The following is a 20631-nucleotide window of genomic DNA, read 5'->3' as shown; positions in this document are numbered from 1 at the left end:
AGCATTTAAAAAAACATTCCTATACTCTTTACCCTGCTTGCTACATTCGCTCTAAGTCTATAATTCTCTTATAAAGATTAGTACTTAACCTTGGGGATTTCATGGCCCACCAGCATTCTCAGAGATGAGGACTCCCTACCAAGGGACACTAAGGGTAGGCCTGAGGGAGGGGGCAAGAAAAAAATCCGTACTACCTACCAAAAATTCAGACAACTCAATGATCTGGCATGCTTCCATTAATGAAAACACATGGTATCAACAAAAAAATTCAAAGCAGGAAATAATTGGGTCACCAAAGGGTTAAACCAACCAATTACCAAGTTATTCCTATTGCTGCACGCCAAGGGTGTCATTTATAGATAGAGGCCATAAGGTCCAGAGACTAAAATTTTCCTGAAGGAAGAGAGTAAGTTACTGATGATGTGGCCTCCCCGGCATAACTATTTTGCTTCCTTCCTCTTAACTCACAAATATTGAGCACAATATATGATTTCATATACTGCTCCATACTTCTGCTCCAGGAAAAAAAAAAAAAAAAAAAAATCTTGATGAATGAATGTATAACTCTTGTAACCAAGACCCTGGGTTAATTTTGAAGAATTTATTGCAGGCTTCCTGGCTCTCTGTTCTGCCCAGCAGTCTAGGAAAGAGCAAATAATTAACCTCCCACCATACTTCACTTAAAAGCACTCAGAGCCAAATCAGCAGAAAAGTTTTAATGCCAATGATTGCTCGGCACAGCTTTCGGTCTTACTAATAATAGTTCACTTATTCTTTCCTCTTTGGCATCCCTGGCCCAAAGTCATATGAAAATGAACTCTCATGTTCTACCTAAAAAGCTTGAGCCTGTCCCACCCAGGCCTTGGTTTTGTGAGTTTGGCTGTTCTGGAGCAAGGCCACTCCAGCAGTACTGGCCACACCAGACATACCCGTTCTGGCAGTATCACTTTCTCTAATATCACCACGACTCCCACCAGTTGTCTTGAGTAGATTTTCTTTAACACCAGTGGGGAGGATGCTTTCAAAAATCACCTGGACATTTTCACGCAATACTCCTATTTTGTCATAACCTTGACTTCTCACCCTTGAGAATATCCAAAAAAAAAAAAAGCAACAAATATAAAATCATACTTATATTAATAAATGTTCTTTACCTAAACAGCATGAATTCAGTCAGTTGCATATGAAAATGGCACCACCTTATTCCCCACAAAGTAAAATTCATAATCATCCAGTTAAAGTTAACAGTGGGACTGGAGAGAGGGAGGGAATGATCTTATTATGTGCTTTTCCTGAATACCACAGCATACCTTCCTCATTCTGTGCAGTAATCCCTTATGGCTACTCTCCTTCTGAGCTCTGAGATGTGGCAGTTGTTTATTTCTTCATGGTCGCTCAGCTATAGGGTAAGCCCACTTATTCTAAAACCATTCTTTTCATGCCCCACTGCCCTTAGTTTATTTAGCGATGGGGAATCAGAGACTAACATCATCGTCTATCTTTCTCTCTTTGCCAGCTTTTCTTGGATGTCATTTTTATGGCCAGAAAAAAGACAGTCACTCTCTGCGTTCAGTGGAGGATTTCTCTCCCACCAATGCAGACTCATGCCCCACGGGCTCTCGTTCTATGCCCATGAGGCACCACAGGCATCTGTTTATGGGCACTGTGCTCACCACTCAACTCTAAACCATTCAATTTTTCATACTTTCCAGAGGTTTTTGAAACTAGCTCCCCACCCCAACCCCGAAGCACCTCTTGTTACAAATGGTAACCAGGGACACCCTTCACATCTAGCAGAATGTACTATACTTGCACACATCAAAACACGCAATCGGTTCTATTCTCACTTGCTTCTCCAATTAGCATTCTCTTTAATAACTCTTTCTTTCACATCATCTCACCTTTTCATCACTTCTTTCAGATAAACACTATATTTAGCATCTGAAAGGTCAAGGGTAGACAAAAGCTGGTGACTTTCTGAAAGAGTAATTCACTCAATTCTACTAGAATTCCACCCTGGCTTGGTACTAATGGAATTCATTAACTAATCTTCGCTGATCCAGTCTTGGCTGTGGGCTTAGAGAGTCTAAGGCAGGAATGCTGGGCCTGCAACTTATTATAGCTGTCAGGAATGATGGAAAAAAGAAGAAATCACAAGCAAAACCATGTAGCTCTTGTAGTAGACAAATCTTGAGCATATTCGAAAAGAATAAAACTTTCTCTTGTAATATTTCAGACAGTCCTGAGAGAAACATAAAGCTTGGCTATTGACTACACTTATGTTTTTAATATCTAAAAGTGCTTTAAGATATTGTATTGGTCTAGGACAAATCTCATCCATTTCTTTCTCTTCCTTGTTATGTTGATTACAAAAATAAAATAAGCATCAATAATTAATAAGATATGACAACTAATAATTTTATGATCCTGTAGATTTTCTTTTATGTACAGATGTTTCCAGCTCAGACATGATCAAATCCTTTTTGAATTCCAAGGCAGGCAAAAGTGACTTCATTTTTGGCTCTTTAGAGCACCAAACCATATATAATTTTTATTCTTTTATCTTGAAGTGCTTGTCTTTATCAATTGAAATAAAATAATTTTAATATATTAGGATGCAACAATATCACAATCTAATTTCTTAAAATAATAAAACAGAGATGAAAGTAAAACTATGGTAAATAGGAGAAAACCTTTAAGACAGGAAGTAAAAGACCTTTCTGAAAAGTCAAGCTGTATTTATTATAAATAAATTAATGTTGAATTTTATGGTAAATGTTAGAAAGTAATTAAGAAAGAATTCAAAGTTATTTTAGTTCTTTAACATTTACATTTGTGTTAAAGAACAATATAGACATTTGAAATGAAAACCACCATAATCATTCATTCATAAATTTTCAAAAAGCTTTACATTTGTTAGGTGAGCTCATGATTGAGATGAAATTCTCCTGATTTAGATGATAGGCCGATACTGTGCAGGTAATAAAATACGTAATGCAAGCTTTTTTTTTTTTTTTTGTCTTTTTCTTTATCTCGGTTTTACTATTAAATATTCATAGCGTATTTTATAAGTTACCAGACACCTAAAAAAAATGAAAACAAAAAATAACTGGCATTGAGTCGATTCCAACTCATGGTGACCCCGTGTGTTTCAGAATAGAACTGGGCTCCCTAGGATTTTCATGGCTGTGACCTTTCAGAAGCAGTTCACTAGGCCTTTCTTCACACATGCTTCTGGCTATGTTCAAAGCACAAATCTTTTGCTTAGTAGCTGACCACTTAACTGTTTGCCTCACCTATTTATATATACATAAAATGAAGGGTTGGAGTAAAAAGTATTAAAAAAAAACCCAATGAAATCTTAAACATTAGCATTCTAATCATCTTCTTGAGGTTTATGCCAACAATATCATAACTATCTGCTTTTACAGCCTTATGACCCCACCCTTCCTTTAGAACCCTATGGAGACTCTAAGACTGTAGCCCCTTGGCCAATTCCTTAGCTTCCAGCACCATTTGGCTTTACTTCTTTCCCTAGTCAGCCTGGAATCCATAGCCCATTATTTCACTGTCTCCCCATGACCATGCCATCCCCCCTCTTCCCATTGTATAAAAGTTGTATAAAGACAGCTCTTCAACCTCCTTTTGGATTTTTTATTTGTTTATTTTCCTGAGGAAAGGTTTCTTACAAAGTGTTGCGGGGGGTGGGGGTGGGTAGAGGAAATGGTAGCCACAGATAAACATGTATACTAGTGAGTATCATTACAGTGTGATTTGGAGATTAGCTTTGAGAAATACCACATCTATTCCAGCAGTCAACAAGACGCATGTGGAACTATAGGCTTCATCTGGGACTCACAAGCTCGAATTCCTCTAGAGCCTTGGCACATAACATAAATGAGTGAAGTGGGTTAGTTGTAACAATAGAGATGGGTGGAGACTGAGGCTACTTAGAAAGTTCGCCCCGTCTTAGGATATTACAATGTGAGCTTTGTAAAACACTGTGAAAATCAGATCATTGGCCATGTCCTCCCAGTTTACACTTTTAAAATTATATCTCAGTATCTGTGGTGTCTAGAGCTTGATCCCCAAATCAGAGTGTAATTTGTGTGGGTCACTGATTAGAAAATTGTCTTTTCCAAGAGTAAAGTGGAAACATTAAATAATAGGGATAATTCCCTAAAAAAGTAACAATTTAGTTAAAATTTTTAAAAAAATCATTTATATTTTTATCTTTAAGTATTCTTTCAATCTACACGGAGTGTTCATACAAAACAATGAAGTAAATAGTCTGCCTTGAATTATGTAATGAAAATTTAAGCATCAGTGTAAGTACCTGTCATATATAATCCACAGTATAATGCTATAAATATATATGTGAATCTTGCCTTTAAAGTGGTTAATTGCAAAAAACATGCACTAGTTTGAGGTTTGACCATTTGTTTATATTATTTTATCCTTGGTAAATATCTAAAAACCCATTGCCATCGAGTCGACTCCGACTCATAGAGACCCTCATAGGACAGGGTAGAACTGCCCATAGGGTTTGCGAGGAGCGCCTGGTGGATTTGAACTGTCACCTGTTAGTTTAGCAGCCGTAGCACTTAACCACTACGGTACCAGGGTTTCCATGGTAAATATCTGGGAGTCATATATCATAATCATTAGTGATGAATATCACTATTTCGGTCATCATTCCTGTTATGGATTGAACTGTAATCCCCCAAAAGATACATTGAGCCCCTAACTCATGTACCAGTCAATGTGACCATGTTTGGGAATAGGGTTTGAGGACATAAGGGAGTAGGGCCTGTCCTAAATCCAGTCCTTTCTGAATGGTGTCTTATAAAAAGGAAAACAGACGTGAGGAGACACACACACAGGGGAAAGTCAAACATTATGTGACGATGGAGACAGACATATCTATAAACTCAGGAATTCCAAAGGTTGTCTGCAGCTACTAGAAGCTGAAAGAGACAAGAAAGGAACTTTCTTTAGAGCCAACATCCCAATTTGGGCTTCTAGCCAGAAAGCACATTCCTGTCAATGTTCTTTGCCATATTAATTGTCTTCCCTTCTGAGTGTTTTTCCAGTATCTATTTTCCCTTTCTCTCTTAGTAACAGAACCTTGAGTTTTACCTGAACACGTTGCCCAGATAAAATAACTGCAAGCCCCAGCCTCCCTTGTATCTAGGTGCAGCTATTCTATTAAGTCTAGCAAATGAGAAGTACCCAAAGAAGGAAGGTAATGTGTTTCTCTTCCTTGCGGCTGTTTGAAAGGATGATTTGAGCTCCAACATCCATCTTAGACCATATGTGCAAGGGCTCTGCAGAGCAGAGAGCTGTAAGTAGCCTGGGTCCCTGCGAATAGAGCCAATTTACCCATTAGGCACAGTAGGCATTGTGCCAAGGGCCCATCATACTTTTCAGTGCCCATTAACCTGTTTTATTTTAAAACCAGAAGGAAAAAAAATGAACTTTTAGGTTGAAGGAAATATTTAATATGTAATATTAGTATATTCATCTTTATACCACCACAGTCATAAAATGTGATTTTAATTTTGTTTGTAATGGAGGAAGGGGCTGATGAAGGCAAAAGTGCCTCAGGTGCAAGAGTCATAATGCAGCCCTGCTTTCTGACCATGGGGGACAACCAGCCTGGTTGTCCTACCTCTGGGCATATCTAGGAATTATAACTTAAAATTGTCTGACACATACCAAGAAACTAAATCTTAGCTGATTAAGTGGCAAGCCTGCAGTCAGGTGCTCACATCAAGTTACATAATACAGACACATAAATAAAGGTGCAAAACCATATACCAACTAATGTCTAATAATAATTCTATCAGCACCAAGCTGTTTTCTACAAGGCAGAAGTCAAATATATTCCTGTTTTCCAATTTTTCCACCATTTCTGACACCAACTGTTCTCCTCACATCACTCTTTTTCTATTAATAAAATTTTTTTTTTTTCTATTAGGTTTGATAATTTATGGGAATGGTCATAGAGAACTCATAGAACATAACTGCGTAACAACTTTAATAATATAAAGATATAAACAAAGCCTATAAAAAGAAACTAAGATACGCAAAGGGCGAGGTTCCAGAAGGGTCCCAGGATCAAACCTCAGTGTCTAAATGGAGACCCTCATACGTCTCAGAGGGGACCCTCTTACCCTTCCCCAAAACCGAAGTTCATTCTCACCCTTCAGGAAACTTTCAAACGGGAAACTCAACGGCATAACCTGGCAGGTTTAACTACTGGTCGCTCCACTCAGCTCTCAGGTGGGGCTAGGTCTTTACACGCTGCCACCACTGAGTCAGCTTGTTGTCTTTGCGACTTGGTAGAGTAACAGTCACTGCCTTTATCCTGTGGCAGGTTTACTCGGTCTGGGAGAAGGACACGCTCCTCTTCTAGCTCTCATGGACAAGAAAGCCCTAAGTTTTACGGTTTTTACAGCCTAGCCCACGTATTCCCTTGTTAATTACAAGGCAGACTCCCAAACCAATCCGGTTAAAGGTCAGACTGGGCAGGCACTCCGCAGCGAATCCCAGTAAAGGTCATCTATTGGGTAGGTCATAAACCTTCCAATCACTTTCAATCCCTTTGTGCAGATAGTAAACCAACCAATCACTTGCAAGCTGTTTATATGACTAGTAAAGCAACCAATCTCTTGCAAACCACTTACGCGGATAGTAAACTGAGGAATCACTTGCAAGGCTGCAGTACAACCAGGCATTTTGGGAGAATTGCAAACCCAGGGCCAGAAAGGCTATATAAAGAAACCCATTGCACCACCTAATATGTTTAATATCTCCTGTGCACCAAATCCAGAAAATCAAACCAGTTGCCATGAAGTCAATTCTGACTCATAGCGACCCTGTAGGACCTGGTAGAACTTCCCTAAAGGGTTTCCGAGTAGCGGCTGGTGGATTGGAACTGCTGACCTTTTGATTAGCAGCTGTAGCTCTTAACCACTGCACCAGCCATGTGTACTACTTCCTTTAATTCCTCCAAGTAAGAAGTCTTAGCTTCTTCCAAGTGTGAAACCAGGGGGCACCACACTTTGAACCTAGGTTGCTCTTAGCTCTCGGCTCTGCTCTTTCCTTTTCTTCCTTTAAAACACAGGTGCTAGCTAGCAGGCGCTCTGCCTCCTCTACAATCCTGCTTTCTAGAACCCAAGGCAGCTTTTGTGGTGTGAAAGTATTACACAGAAACTTAGGCTTGAGTGAACTAGATGCCATTATAAACAATCTCCCCATCTACAAAATGTGATTATTACTAATTGGTAAACACGGAGCTGTAACGATGAATGAGCATGTATGAAAATGAAAAATAAAAATGGTATACGAATGCCGTATATTATGTCTCTCTCATATAATGCCTTCTCCCCTTTAAAAGTGTCTTTAAGAATCTTTTTAATGTGATATTACTTGTGTAAAGGAGTATGCAGGAGAATGGGTACATTATTAAATTCTCAGGTCCACTTCCTCTCAGGGAGAAGATAGATGGTAAATCACTATAGTGATTAATGGAATCAAGCTAACAGTAGTGTGCTACCAAAAATCTGTTTTCAGGAATTAATTCTCAGATAACTGTAAAATATGCATACACACACACACACACACACACACACACAGATCTATTTCAATCATTTTAGTGTGAAATAATTATATATATAGGTATACAGCTTTTAAGATAGCAAGGTAGCAATTAGTTTGGTCACCTACCCACCAGGGTTTCCTACAGTATGGTTAAATCTAGAAGAGATATGGCTGTATTGTACTTCACAGTGCCATCTTCTGGTTACTAAGGGATACTGCAGCTCCCGTAAATGAGTACTTCCGCTTCCTATGGAAAATCTGGATATTATTATTACTATATGTCCTGGGTCTAGAGACAGACTAAGTTCAAAGGATGATTCTGATGCTTTTCACATCTGTAAAACAAAGATAACACTATTTACCACATAGGGATGTGTGTTCTGAAGGTTAGTAGGCAAACAGAGGACCTAGAGCTACTAAACCCTCATTTGGCTCACACAAGACCGTAATCTTTACAGCAGCAGGCTGTCACATCTTTCCCCTGAAGAGTGGCTAGTGGGTTCCAACCACCAATCTTTCGGTTAGCAGCCCAGCACTCAACCACTGCTCCACCAGGGCTTCTCATGAGTACTAACCAAAAAATCAAACCTATTGGCTTTCAAATCGATTCCAACTCATAGCAATCCTGTAGGACAGAGTAGAACTGCCCCATAGGGTTTCCAAGGAGCACCTGGTGGATTTGAACCGCCATCCTTTTGGTTAGCAGCTGTAGCTCTTAACCACTATACCACCAAGGTTTCCTCATGAGGTACTCAAAAACTCAAACTCAGTTACTGTTGAGTTGATTCCGACTCCTAGTGACCCTATAGGACAGAGTAGAACTGCCACATAGAGTTTCCAAGGAACACCTGGTGGATTTGAACTGCCAACCTTTTGGGTTAACAGCTGTACCTCTTAAGCACTGTGCCACCAGGGTTTCCTCTTATGAGGTATTAGAAAGCATTAAATAAAATAGCCCTAGAGATATTCTTAGTACAATTTTTACGCAGAGAAAACAAGCAATAACTGTTAGCTACTACCATAAATTATTTTTAAAAAATTAATTATGAGTCAGAGCAGTTAAGAAAGCTTCCTGGTAGAAGGCACAGCTGCAATTAGAATACCGGTCTGCCTGATTCCTACTCACTTGTTTTTAAGCCCCACGTTTAAAACTCAGAAGCCATCTGGGGCCTGGCAGTAGAATACTGTATATAATATATTGGTATGACTTTGGAAAACAATATCCACAAATAAAGGCAAGAGTATACAAATATGTAATTATTTTTATTTCAAAAGAAAAACTAAAATAACCACTTTTTTGTTTGTTAGAACGTTATGGAAAAGAACTTCTGTCATCTTTAGTTGTGAGCTTAGTGGACAAACAAACCAAACCATCGAGTCGATGGTGACTCGTAGCGATCCTAAAGGACAGACTAGAACTGCCCCATTGGATTTCCAAGGAGCGCCTGGTGCATTTGAACTGCCAACCTTTTGGTTATCAGCCATAGCTCTTAGCCACTATGCCACCATGAGAGGAAATTACATTTTTCCTTACTTTTCTCACTGTATATAAATTTCCAGCTAGCTATTTATTTAAGTGAGGACATACAAATAAAACCAAAACCCACAAATAAGGAAAAAACAAAGATTTTCAAAAGGTCATTCCAGTGCTTTGCTTTACACACCAGAAGGCACTATAAACCAAAATCAAACCAAACCCATTGCCATTCAGTTAATTCCAAGTCATAACAACCCTATAGGACAGAGCAGAGCTGCCCCATAGGCTTTCCAAGGAGCACTTGGTGGATTTGAAACTGCTGACCTTAGTATACTGGCTAAAAGTATGAGATTTAGGGCTATTTGGCATAAGTTTGAATTTCCACTCCAATCCTTACCAGTTAATAACTATGAGCAAGTAATCTAACCTCTATGTGCCTTAGTTTCCACATCCATAAAATGGGGGCCGTACTAGTAGCCATCTTACACATTTATTGTGAGGATTGACCCAGCATAAGTACAACCAGGATGCTCCTTAGAAGCACGGACGGCAAGACTATGTCTCACATACTTTGGACATATCAGGAGGGATCAGTCCCTGGAGAAGGACATCATGCTTGGTAAAGTAGAAGGTCAGCGAAAAAGAGGAAGACCCTCAGTGAGATGGATTGACACAGTAGCTGCAGCAATGGGCTCAAGCATAACAGTGATTGTGAGGATGGCGCAGGATCGGGCAGCATTTTGTGCTGTCGTGCGTAGGGTCACCATGAGTCGGAACCGACTTGACGGCACCTAACAACCACTATAAGGTAAGCATTACATAATTCTTAGCTATTATTTATTATTGCATCATCATTTGATTCTTGTTCTTTTTTCACACCAGAAAAATAATCTGATACTGCAGACAGGAACGCACTAAGGCAATATGATTGTCACAGTTGCACGTTCTGCTTAATCCAGAAAAGGGCATTTGCTTTTCCACAACATGTAAAAACTGCTGCTAATGAGGAGGGAAGACAATGGAGACTTTCAGTTTTATCAGACTAAGTTGGTCTGAAGACTCAAATTTCTTGCCCCAAGCAGAAAACAACAAACATATACATCACCTCTTGTGCAAGTCTTTGTTCTCATCACCTATTTACCCTTAACTTGGAGTGATGAGGTGTGCTGGAATGCAATTAGTTTTTCATTCTTTACTGTATATCTAAGATATTTCACCTCACTCTAAAGTATTTTCTATATATAAAGTGAAAGTGTTTGTTGTTAGGTATCGTCAAATCAGATCTGGCTCATAGCGACCCTACGTCAACAACAGAAGGAAACACTGCCTGTTCCTGTGCCATCCTCACAATCCTTGTAGCCCACTGTGGCAGCTACTGTGTCCCCCACTAAGAAATCCCTGTAAAAAAGTGTTATATCATTTGGTTTATTTGGTCACTTTCTCAGCCCTTTGTAGAAAGGTATATAAGGAAGAGAATTATTTCCATTTAGCTTTAAATGATAAATGCAGCTTGATGGATGACTAGGTACTCACTTATTAAAAGTATTTATATACATATAACTATATAGGGGTCCTGGTAGAGCAGTGGTTAAGAGCTCAGTCTGCTAACCAAAAGGTTGGTAGTTCAAATCCACCAGCCGCTCTTTGCAAACCCTAAGGGGCAGTTCTACCCTGCCCTATAGGGTCACTATCAGTCAGAATCGACTTGATGGCACATAACAACAACAAAAACAATATGCTGACATTTGCCACAAAAAAAAAGTCACCATCTTTTCCATCGTTCTGACTTCAGCTGAGATTTGCAAGATGGGCAAATGTCAAAAGATCAAAGTGCTCCACACTCTCTAATTCTCATATATTGGATTAGTGATTTCCAAGCTTTACTGTGCATAGGAAGTGCCTGAGGTCCAACTTACAATGAAAATACTTTGGCCCTTCTCTCAGAGAATCTAATTCAATTCCCAGGATAGGGACCAGGACCCTGACTTTTTAACAAGTATCCCCGTAAATTCTCATGCAGATACACTGATGAATATACTTTGACAAACATTGATTTGACATTTGTCTGGTCTTCAAACTAATGAATTTCCTTGAATGAATTATTTTAAGAATAGTTTTACTGTAGCTTAGCCCATCTTATGAAAACATGCAGCTATTTATCAATATAGTCTAGTATCAATATTCTCACTTCTATTATATGTTATTATTTTTCTTCAGTGTTCATTTATACAGATATAAAATTCCATAGGGCACCATCTATAGTTTCATTCATAAGCAGTCTTCAGAATGGTGGATATGGGTCTGACCACTCTGCAGCTAGGGGAATGTAGACTAGTCATTTGATGCATCTAAAACTCAATTTCCCTAATGACAAAATATGTATAATACAATATTTTGCAAGGTTGTAAGGGTTAAATGATAGAGATTAAGCAGCTAGCACACTTCCAAGGATATAATTCCCAGAACCCAATGCCGTCCTCTCAAATATTAGTTGGACCTATAACTTACATGTACAAAATAACCAGTTGAAATAAAGATATATACACAGCACACACAAGGGATTCAATATCTTTCTAAATTAGTGTCAGAAACAAAACAACTGTTTCTGTTCATTTTTTATGCAAACTTTTTATTTGTAGAATGAGCTCAGATTTCACTGTCTCTCGTCTGAAGGAAAAAGCTACTTGCTCTCAACAATATAAACCTTCTTCAACCATATCTGCATCTTGACACCTCAATTTTTCATGCATTTTCTTGTTTCTTTTATAATTCAAAGTATTCTTCTTCACTGCCCAGTTCTAAGGCCTAGTTTACTGCAAAGACAAGCAATGAATGACTGCAAACATTAAGAAAGGTGGGGGAAGGAAGGCTAGTTATTGGGGGGAGCTCTGGTTGCACAGTGGTTAAGAGCTCAGCTGCTAACCAAAAGGTCAGCAGTTCGAATCCACCAGTTGTCCTTTGGAAACCCTACGGGGAACATCTATTCTGCCCTGTAGGGTCACTATGAATTGGAATAAACTTGACAGCAATGGATTTGAGGGGATTTTTTTTTTTTTTTTTTTTTTTTGGTGATTGAGAACTTTTCATTCCACTCCATCCTTCTCCATGCACACAGAATTCAAAGAGCCTCAGCGTGCTAGGTTTTTGTTTCCCCCTCCAGGCCATCCCCTTTTTCTCCACCCCTCTGAGGAGGCCATGACCAATCTCATCCCATTATTGTATTGCTTAGTTATAAAAATCTCACCTCAACTTGTCAAAAGGCTTGTTGGTGTTTATGCTATTCTAGTTTAAGATATAGCCAGTAGGCCCTGCCATCTTTAAGTAAACTTAAATAATTAGCCTTCTTAAAAGGTACCAATGTGTTATAGTGTTGATATAATTTTAATAACTATATTTAATGTTTAACTATATCAGACAACATAATTTAGAGTTTTTAGACCTAAAATGGAGGCCAGGTCAGGTGATTTTCCTATTTTATTTTTTTTAAGACATTACAGGGATTTAAGTCAGTGTTCTAAGTAGAAGTTCAATGATACAGAATTAACTTTCACACTGGCCTCAAATTATCTGCGTGCACTAACAGAAAAAATATTATTTCCATTCAGTGTGTAGTAAGTTTATCTGTAATAACGGAAGATAAAGCTGAGCTCCAAAATATCATCACCAATACTTCTCACTTTCTGCACCAATATAAATTTGTAATAAGGACTAATCTTTCTGAAAAGCAAGTATACTCTGGTAACATGCCTCTCTAACCCCTTCAATCAGATAATTTAATATATACAGCAAGATACTGAGTTGTGTTTCTATGTTCTGGACTATGCTTTCATTTGGTTCTCTTGACAAATCTATGAGAAAGGCATTGCTATCACCTACTTACAGCTGAGGAAAATATGGCTAAGAGATGTTAACTGACTTTTCCACAGTCAAGTAGTAGCTAGTAAAACTGACCCAATGTCTATGTTTGATTCCATTTCCTGTACCACTCACCCTCCACATTAATCAGCTACTCACGAAATAAATGCTTCTAGATGCTGACAGTTGTTTTGAATCAGAGTCTGGAGGTGGGAGAATTAGAAATCCTCATAGTCCTCTGGGGAATAAGCAGGATAAAGTCAGAGGAAATCACATCCTCCATTCATAGTGTACACAATATGGAGGCTGACCCAGAATATACATTAGGCCAGCTAAGTCTTCAAAAATCAGTTCAACCCAGGCTGACAAATGTTTCTCAACTCCTCATTTCTGTAATTCTCTTTGACTACAGCCTATCCTTCCACCAAATGATTGCATATAGTCAGGGAGTTTGGTTTTAAATTATTTTCTACTTCGCCGTATCTAGAATAGTTCTGGATATACTGTAGATACCAAATATACACAAGTTCATTGATTACAGAAGAGATATGTCATACAGAGCGGTGACATATCAAAAAACGGACCATTGTGGAAAGTTACGGGTTCTAATTTTGGTTTCCTTTTGTGGCCTTGAATAAATCTTAGTCACCTGGGCCTTGGTTTTCTCACCTCTAAGAGGAAATGCTTTGGACTAGAACACAACCTTGTATCCACAGCACATTTCCCAATAACAGACTCTTTAAACCACACTTGGAAAGATTAACATACTCGTAAGCAACATCAAACAAGTCAGGCATAATCACAATGCAGTCACTACCTGTGGTATAACAATGCCTCTCAGTGTTTTTGTGGGTATTCTCAGAGCACACTATTCACTTAGTTGACCTTTAGCTTGTGTCTAAGTGGAACAGTTTACTTTCCACACCCCTTTGTCTCTTAGGAGTTGGAACTGACTCAAAGGCAATGGGTTTTGCTTTTTGGTTTGCCTCTTATACTCATGTAGAATGTTCAGGTAAACACCTGATATTTCTCTGATGCATACTTGACAGGATCTATGCCTCTTATTTCCTCTTAAAAAAAAGAAAAATCTTTTTTTTTTTTTAAGCAGCAAACAATACCACTTAGCTGAAAGATGTCATTGTCAACACACATGCACTCTAAACACAATAGCTAAAAATATGTATTTTTCATTTTTCATGTAGTGGTCAGCATTTCATGGTACATCTGTGAAGAGTTTATACTATAAAGTGTTCACACTAGGTTAAACTAAATGATCTCCAAATCAGCAGTTCTCAAAACTAGTTTAGCATAAGATTCTTTTCATCCAGTCAACATGTATGGTCGTTGGAATTCTTCTCTGTCAGTGGTTCCGTAATTGTCCTCCACAGACAGTAGGAAAAAAAAAAACTCGATGTAATTTTTTCTAAACCTTTGTACATTTTAGAGATTGCTAATCCAACGAAATTGATGAGCAAGTAGAAAATAATGTTTATTTAATTTAAACATGTCTCTTTTTAGTCACTGACACCTATGCTTGTTACTTTGATATCATAATTTATACAGTGTAAGTGCAATTTTTAAATGCAATGACATTTTAAATAGGCACACAAGTTAAACAGCTAAAAATATATTTTTGTGCTAAATCACATACTATGTGATTGAATTAGATATCCAAATTTTTCCTGATGTTCACCAAAGTGTATACCACTATCCAGGCACTTTGCCACAACACTTTTAAGAAGAACTAGTCTAGTTACAGGTAATCTCATCACACCTCCTGCTTCCTATCTTCCCTGCTGACCCTTTCTTTCTTTTGGAAGATGACGGTGCTTCTTCAACTGACGTCATCCAATTGAATTACATCCAAGTTTACAATTATTCTTTGTCCAGATAGATGGATTCAAGATTCAATCACATATATAAGGATTTCGTGAAAATAATAATAACAGTATAGTAATAACGGCAGAGGCTAACCGTTACATTCATGGACTATGCTAAACTCTTTTCACAGGTTAGCTTATTCAGTCCTTACAACTACTTTCCCAGGTAGGTTCCTATGAGTAACCCTGCTTTCTACATAAAGAGGATAAGTAATTTGCCTAAAGTCATACAACTAACCTGGGGTGCATGATATTTAAGTCAATTACAAAACATTATGACTCTCATTTCTCTTAGAAATTAAAAGTTGCTTCTGATATCCCTTAATTGACATTGTTTGCTGTCCTCCATTCACAGTTAGAACTTTGTTTCAAACTTTATGTTATTTATTCAATTTTGTCTTATATATAATTACTTGTGTATACGGCTAGATTATGGGAACATGCCTTTATAATTCATTTATTGCTTTATTGCCTTGTGCAATAACTGACTTATTGCAGGCATACTCTTAATGTGTGATGATGAAAAACATCAAAGACATCTCTAGAGGAATGAATCCAAGTTCAAATGGATGTTTTGGACTTTCCAAAGAAGAGCAAATGTTTAAATATTCAATGTTCAACCAGCTTACTTACATGGATTCTCAGTTATAAAGGAACTGTCAGGTACGAGTCAGACAAAAACAAGTACACACATGCATGCAAGTGCACACACACAGGCACACACACACATGCTCATAACATACATGAGAAAACATTTTGTTAGAACCACAGCCCCATCAGTGTTTTCAGTGATTTTGACTTCCTGATTGGATGGTCAATTCTTCCTTTCAATTACATGGAGTTTAGTTTAGGTCAATTGTCCAGTCAAATCATAAAGGTTTGTGATGTCCTTATCATTAGTCATAGGGAAAACTTAATCCACAAAGGTAATCCGCAAATAAGTAATTTTAAAAACTGCTGTTGGAAATAGGCAATAGAAGTCCAGACCTGAAATGTGAATATCAAAACATTTGCTTGTTAATATCTTTTTTAGCCTAGAAAAGATATTTCTCTAACCCAGTTATGCAGAATGCTACAAATCTTGTCACAAATAAAAGAATATAAGTACAGTCATATAAAGAGGTGTGGGTGGCAGCCTCACTTTGTATACAGGGCTTGGCAGAACAAACTTAAATCCCCTTAAACCAATTCAGGGGAGTTAAGTTACTTCCCACTTTAAATGTATTTGCTTAAAAGTAAATGTCTTGAGTCCTTATTGTGTGTATTGTTATTCTTGTCCTTTCCTCTACCCTGAAAAAAAAAAAATCAATTTAATCCTGAGGTAGATTAAGGCACAGATAAACAGGAGCCTGGGACATCTTCAATATATATAAAAAATATATATAGTATCACCTAAAAATAGATTCCAAAGTAAACATGTGGTAGGACTGCTGATAAGAGGGCCCAGGAGAGACCTCTAAGGTGACTCCTAATGGGAGGACTATTTTGAACATCTGCTTAAAGTTCTTGCTTGATGTAAAACCACCAGAAGTCAGTAGATCTTCACTCCTCCCCTGTCATGCCTCTCTTCCCATTAAGTCATTTAAAACATAACAAACCAAAGGTGTCAAGAGCAGAACCACAGCATACAGGAACAGGGGTTCAGGAGACTAAAGCACAAGCCTTCTCCAGCACCCCATGGATCCCTTTTCACCAAGAACTTCTAAAGAATTTTTCATCCTACCATTCTTTTCAATACCTAGACTACTTCTTTCTGAAGTGAATTACTGGCTGCCTTGGAATAGCAATTTAATACTTCTCCAGAATGAGGCTATTTAGAAAGTACAGTCAGTCTACTGTACAGCTATTAAACTGACACACATGTTTGCTTTCTTTGAGCACATTTATTTGTGTACAGGTTAAATAGGCTACTGTATTAATTACATTAGTCATGTTATTAACCTGCATTTTCTGAACTGAAATGCACATTATAAGCAGGAGAGACAACATGCCAAGAAATCAAAGAGCTCCCTTTAACTCTATGGCGTTTACCAGCAAAACAGAGAGAAATTCTTGGCTATTACTGAAGATGAACGTTTGCTTTCTTTCAGGACAACTAAAGAAAGTCTGATTGGAGGCCATTGATGTTATTCACTATGGTGAAAATTATGGACCGTTTGTGCTTCAACATCAAAAGTTGCTACAGAAAACGTGGGGGAGGAGGAGTAAATAGAAACAGAAAACTATTCAAAAATTCTTATTTAAAAGGCAGAATAGTTTTAGAGTTTTCATCCCTATGGCTAGAATACTATTATGCAGTGATTCTCCTTTCTCTAATTGCAGCCTTTGCTTCTGATAACATATTACTTTAGAACAGAACTAAACTTTAGCTATACTGGAAAGGATAATATCAAGTTACTAAGGAGCGATGACTAGAGAAAAAGGTGTCAGAACAAATACATTTTTGCATCAAGAGTCTCAGTTCCATATTCTGCACACTATGAAAAGAACTTGACAATAAAAGACAAATAACATTGCCCAAAGACTACAGGAGAAACCGGCAGCTGCCACCCTCTGCAAAGGAATTCAACAGGATCTAAGCACGTGAAATTGCATTTGCTTCACATACAGGACCACTGACTGAGAAACTAAGTTAACGGACATCTTTGGCTAGAAAATCACTGTCGCAGGTGGCCATGGCTGAGCTACACCGTTTTTCCCAGCAGGAAAATAAGCTCACCTCTACTAATGCAACTGTTCTTGCAAACCTGTTCAGTTTAGGCTCTAGCCTGCTCATTAACCATATGCTTACAGAAACTCCTAAATATTGCAAAGAGAATGGCCTTCTGTCAGAGAACATTGAAACAAAACCTCTTCTTGCAAAATGACATATTGAGAGTACCACGTTCATTTTGAAATTTGCTCACGGTTACAAAGTACTCCGGGTGTTCAGTAAAACAAATTGCTACAGAACAATCACACTAACAAGACGCTCCACTGATTGTGAAGGTTTTATTTTTTCAACTCCAGTAGGCTCATTCTGATGACTCAGCAGTTTAAAGTCAATTTAAAGAACAACCTGTCACAATTTTCACATGCAATGAACATTGCAGAAGTTTCATATCTAAAGTTAACTAGGGGTTACTACTCTAAATTTTGTTCTAGTAAATGTGTTGACTATTTTAAAGAATTTATACTCATAGAAATTAACGTGTTCATAAAAAGGAATGGGATGGCTCTTTGTCCTTGTCTTAGAAAACCAACATCAAAACTTGGTAAGCTAGGTACTATGGAGCTTTCTGAGGAAACTTAACTACAGCATCTTTAAAAAGCAAATGTGTATTTGAAACACTAGGAATTTTCATGGTCTCTAAAACTAAAAAAAAAAAGAAAAAAAATTTTTTTAAACTATTCTGAGCTAGGTTTCCACTATTTATATATTTACTATTTTATGCATATGTTGATAGACATCTATCTTAAGTGTCCAAACTCTGAAACTCTCTCTACCCTAGAAAAATCAACACATAATTATTAATCCACAGCACAAGAGTTCAGAGTAAATGGCAAGAAGCTTCAAAGAAAAACTGAGTTGAGCTGTTTAAAGCTAACCACAAATATTAAAATGTTCTCTGTAACTGGAACAAGTTATTAAGATACTGGGGAGCAAAGTGGTTTTCTTTAAAGTCATTTGCATTTTATGAAACAAAGTGGTAAGCAAACCTTAGAGGAAATAAAGACTATAACTTACATTACATTTTAACCTGGGGAAGTCACCTGGGCTTTGTGTGCAAGGAAAGACTAAATTCAGAAACTATTGGGGTTAAATCAAATAGTCCCACACTGCAAAGAAAGTTTGGCTACATGGACCTGAAAGAGGTGTATAGACAAGGAACCGACTCAAGAATTTTACTGTCTAGATTCTTCAGTGATAATGAGTTTTCCTCATCCCTCCCAATTTCTGAATTAGATATAACCTTATTCCCGCCCACTTTCCTATTTTATCACATGCATGACCAGAAGTTTCTATTCATGTAAATTTGAAAGGAACCTCAACCTGTGTGGGTTATTTTATTTTATGGTAGCCGAGGGAAAGAAGTTTCTGCCAATATGATACTAAGGGGCATGCAGAATAAAGACAGCCCTGGGCAAGGAAACAGTCCACCTTTGTGCTGCTCTGGTGGAAGAAGAAAGCTAGCCCATCACCAATTTTGGGACTTGATCAACAGTGAGGAGTCACAAAACTCCTCTCAATCACTGTATTTTAAGCCTCCACTAAAAATAGCTCCTCTGTGCTTGGGCTTAAAGTCTCATCTACAGCCAGAGATGAAGCACAGTACCTAATTGTTTCTGACTACGGTCTCTGCATCCGCACTCTGAGAGCGCCTTCTAACTTTTCACTGGGTTTGTGCTCCTTAATTAGACCTGCTCACAGGACAGCTCAATGCAAATGCAGGATTCCCTCACCACTAAGCCTGCTCAAGACGTTAAAACGGGTCATTTTAGGAGTCCAGAAACTTTTGTAGGTGGTATAGAATTTTCCAGGGTCAATCTGTTTTCTCTGGTTTCCCACACCTTAAAATCAGACACACTTGGGGGGGGTGGGGCACTGTGACTATCAAGACAGTTCCAATGTAAGGACACTGCCTAGTGACAATTCCTTCCCGATCTATTTCGTTTATTTGTTTTGGTTTTGGTTAAAACCAAAACCCTACCTACATGTTATTCATCTGCTACTTCTAGGGCTGGAGGGACACACGTTATCTTAGGAAGGAAAATCTGTTAGTGCCGGGACTGGTAGTAGTCTTAAGACTTTATTCAAGAGACTGGGATAACTGTAAAAGGGCTTTGCTCTCCCCTGAAGGATTTCAGAGCCCGAATCATAGACAGACCTTCTAAATTAGGCGGGGGATGCAAACAGCTGAAGTATTTGTCCTTGGCCCCCACTGGTGACCTACAACCTCACAAGACGGCGCCCCTTGTTCAGGTCACTCACACTCCTGGACTCACCTGGTGCTGAAGACCAGCGCTGGCAGGAGAGGTAGCAAGTAGTGCACTGGGCTGAATTTCATGCTGTCGCCTGCCGGGGTCCTCCTTCCCTCGCTGCCTTTGCTCTCTCGCCTCTTCCGAGTCCTGTTACTCCGCGGTGCCCCGCTCTGTCTCTGTCCCTGACCAGCGATGAGCCCTCTCCAGCGGCTGACAGACTGAGATGGACAAATGGACTGTCGGTTCGCGAAGGCTAGAGCTGAGAGCGAGGAGTGAGCTCCAGGAGTGATGTCACCGGCGAGGCGAGCCCTGCCCGGGGTTGCTTGGCGCCGCCGCTCTCAAACCCGGAGGGCGCGTTGTCACTTGCGCTGGAGGCGACGGCGCGAGAGGGAGGGGGTGCCCGGCGGCTGCCCCGCGTGCTCCGGTCACCTGGCTGCACACCGGCCCGGGCTGGTCATTTATTCCCGCTTCTCCTGAGGATGGCGAGGGCCGGGGCGGGGATGAGGGGAAATCTAATCTGCCAGTAACTGAACAGGAGGACACAGCAAGAGATGAGACCCAATTCACTGGGAAAGACTATCAGACCCTGAGAGTCACAGGCAGGTGTCCCTCACCTGATTAAACAGTGTTTGGAAAAAAGGCTCTGGAGAGGGCTTTTACAATACTGTTCTAATTAGAAATGCATAATGATCCGCCTGATGCAGGTGGAAGGACAGCAGAAGTGAGCAGCGTCGAGAAATGTACCCTGAGCCCATAATGCCATTGCAAGCTTCTTAACCCGCAAACGTGGACTATAAAGAGGTTTCAGTGCCTTTAGGATGCCTGCTGCTTCCTGGGTTTTGAAGATTTCTG

At 39.0% G+C, this 20631-nt stretch overlaps 1 protein-coding gene across 1 annotated transcript in view; it reads right to left on the bottom strand.

The window, feature by feature from the left end:
* The window catches only part of LUZP2 (leucine zipper protein 2), a 560852-nt gene extending 540800 nt beyond the window's left edge, over positions 1-20052 (bottom strand). The window contains exon 1 of the mRNA XM_049890745.1: positions 19804-20052. Coding sequence (XP_049746702.1) covers positions 19804-19865 — 62 coding nt within the window. The 5' untranslated portion in view covers positions 19866-20052. The remainder of the gene's footprint in view (positions 1-19803) is intronic.
* Positions 20053-20631: the final 579 nt, after the last annotated feature.

The sequence above is a fragment of the Elephas maximus genome, chromosome 7 (genome assembly GCF_024166365.1).
Source record: "Elephas maximus indicus isolate mEleMax1 chromosome 7, mEleMax1 primary haplotype, whole genome shotgun sequence".
Classification (NCBI taxonomy): domain Eukaryota; kingdom Metazoa; phylum Chordata; class Mammalia; order Proboscidea; family Elephantidae; genus Elephas; species Elephas maximus.
The sequence above is the reverse complement of the archived record's forward strand: the minus strand, read 5'-3'. Positions and strand labels throughout refer to the sequence as shown.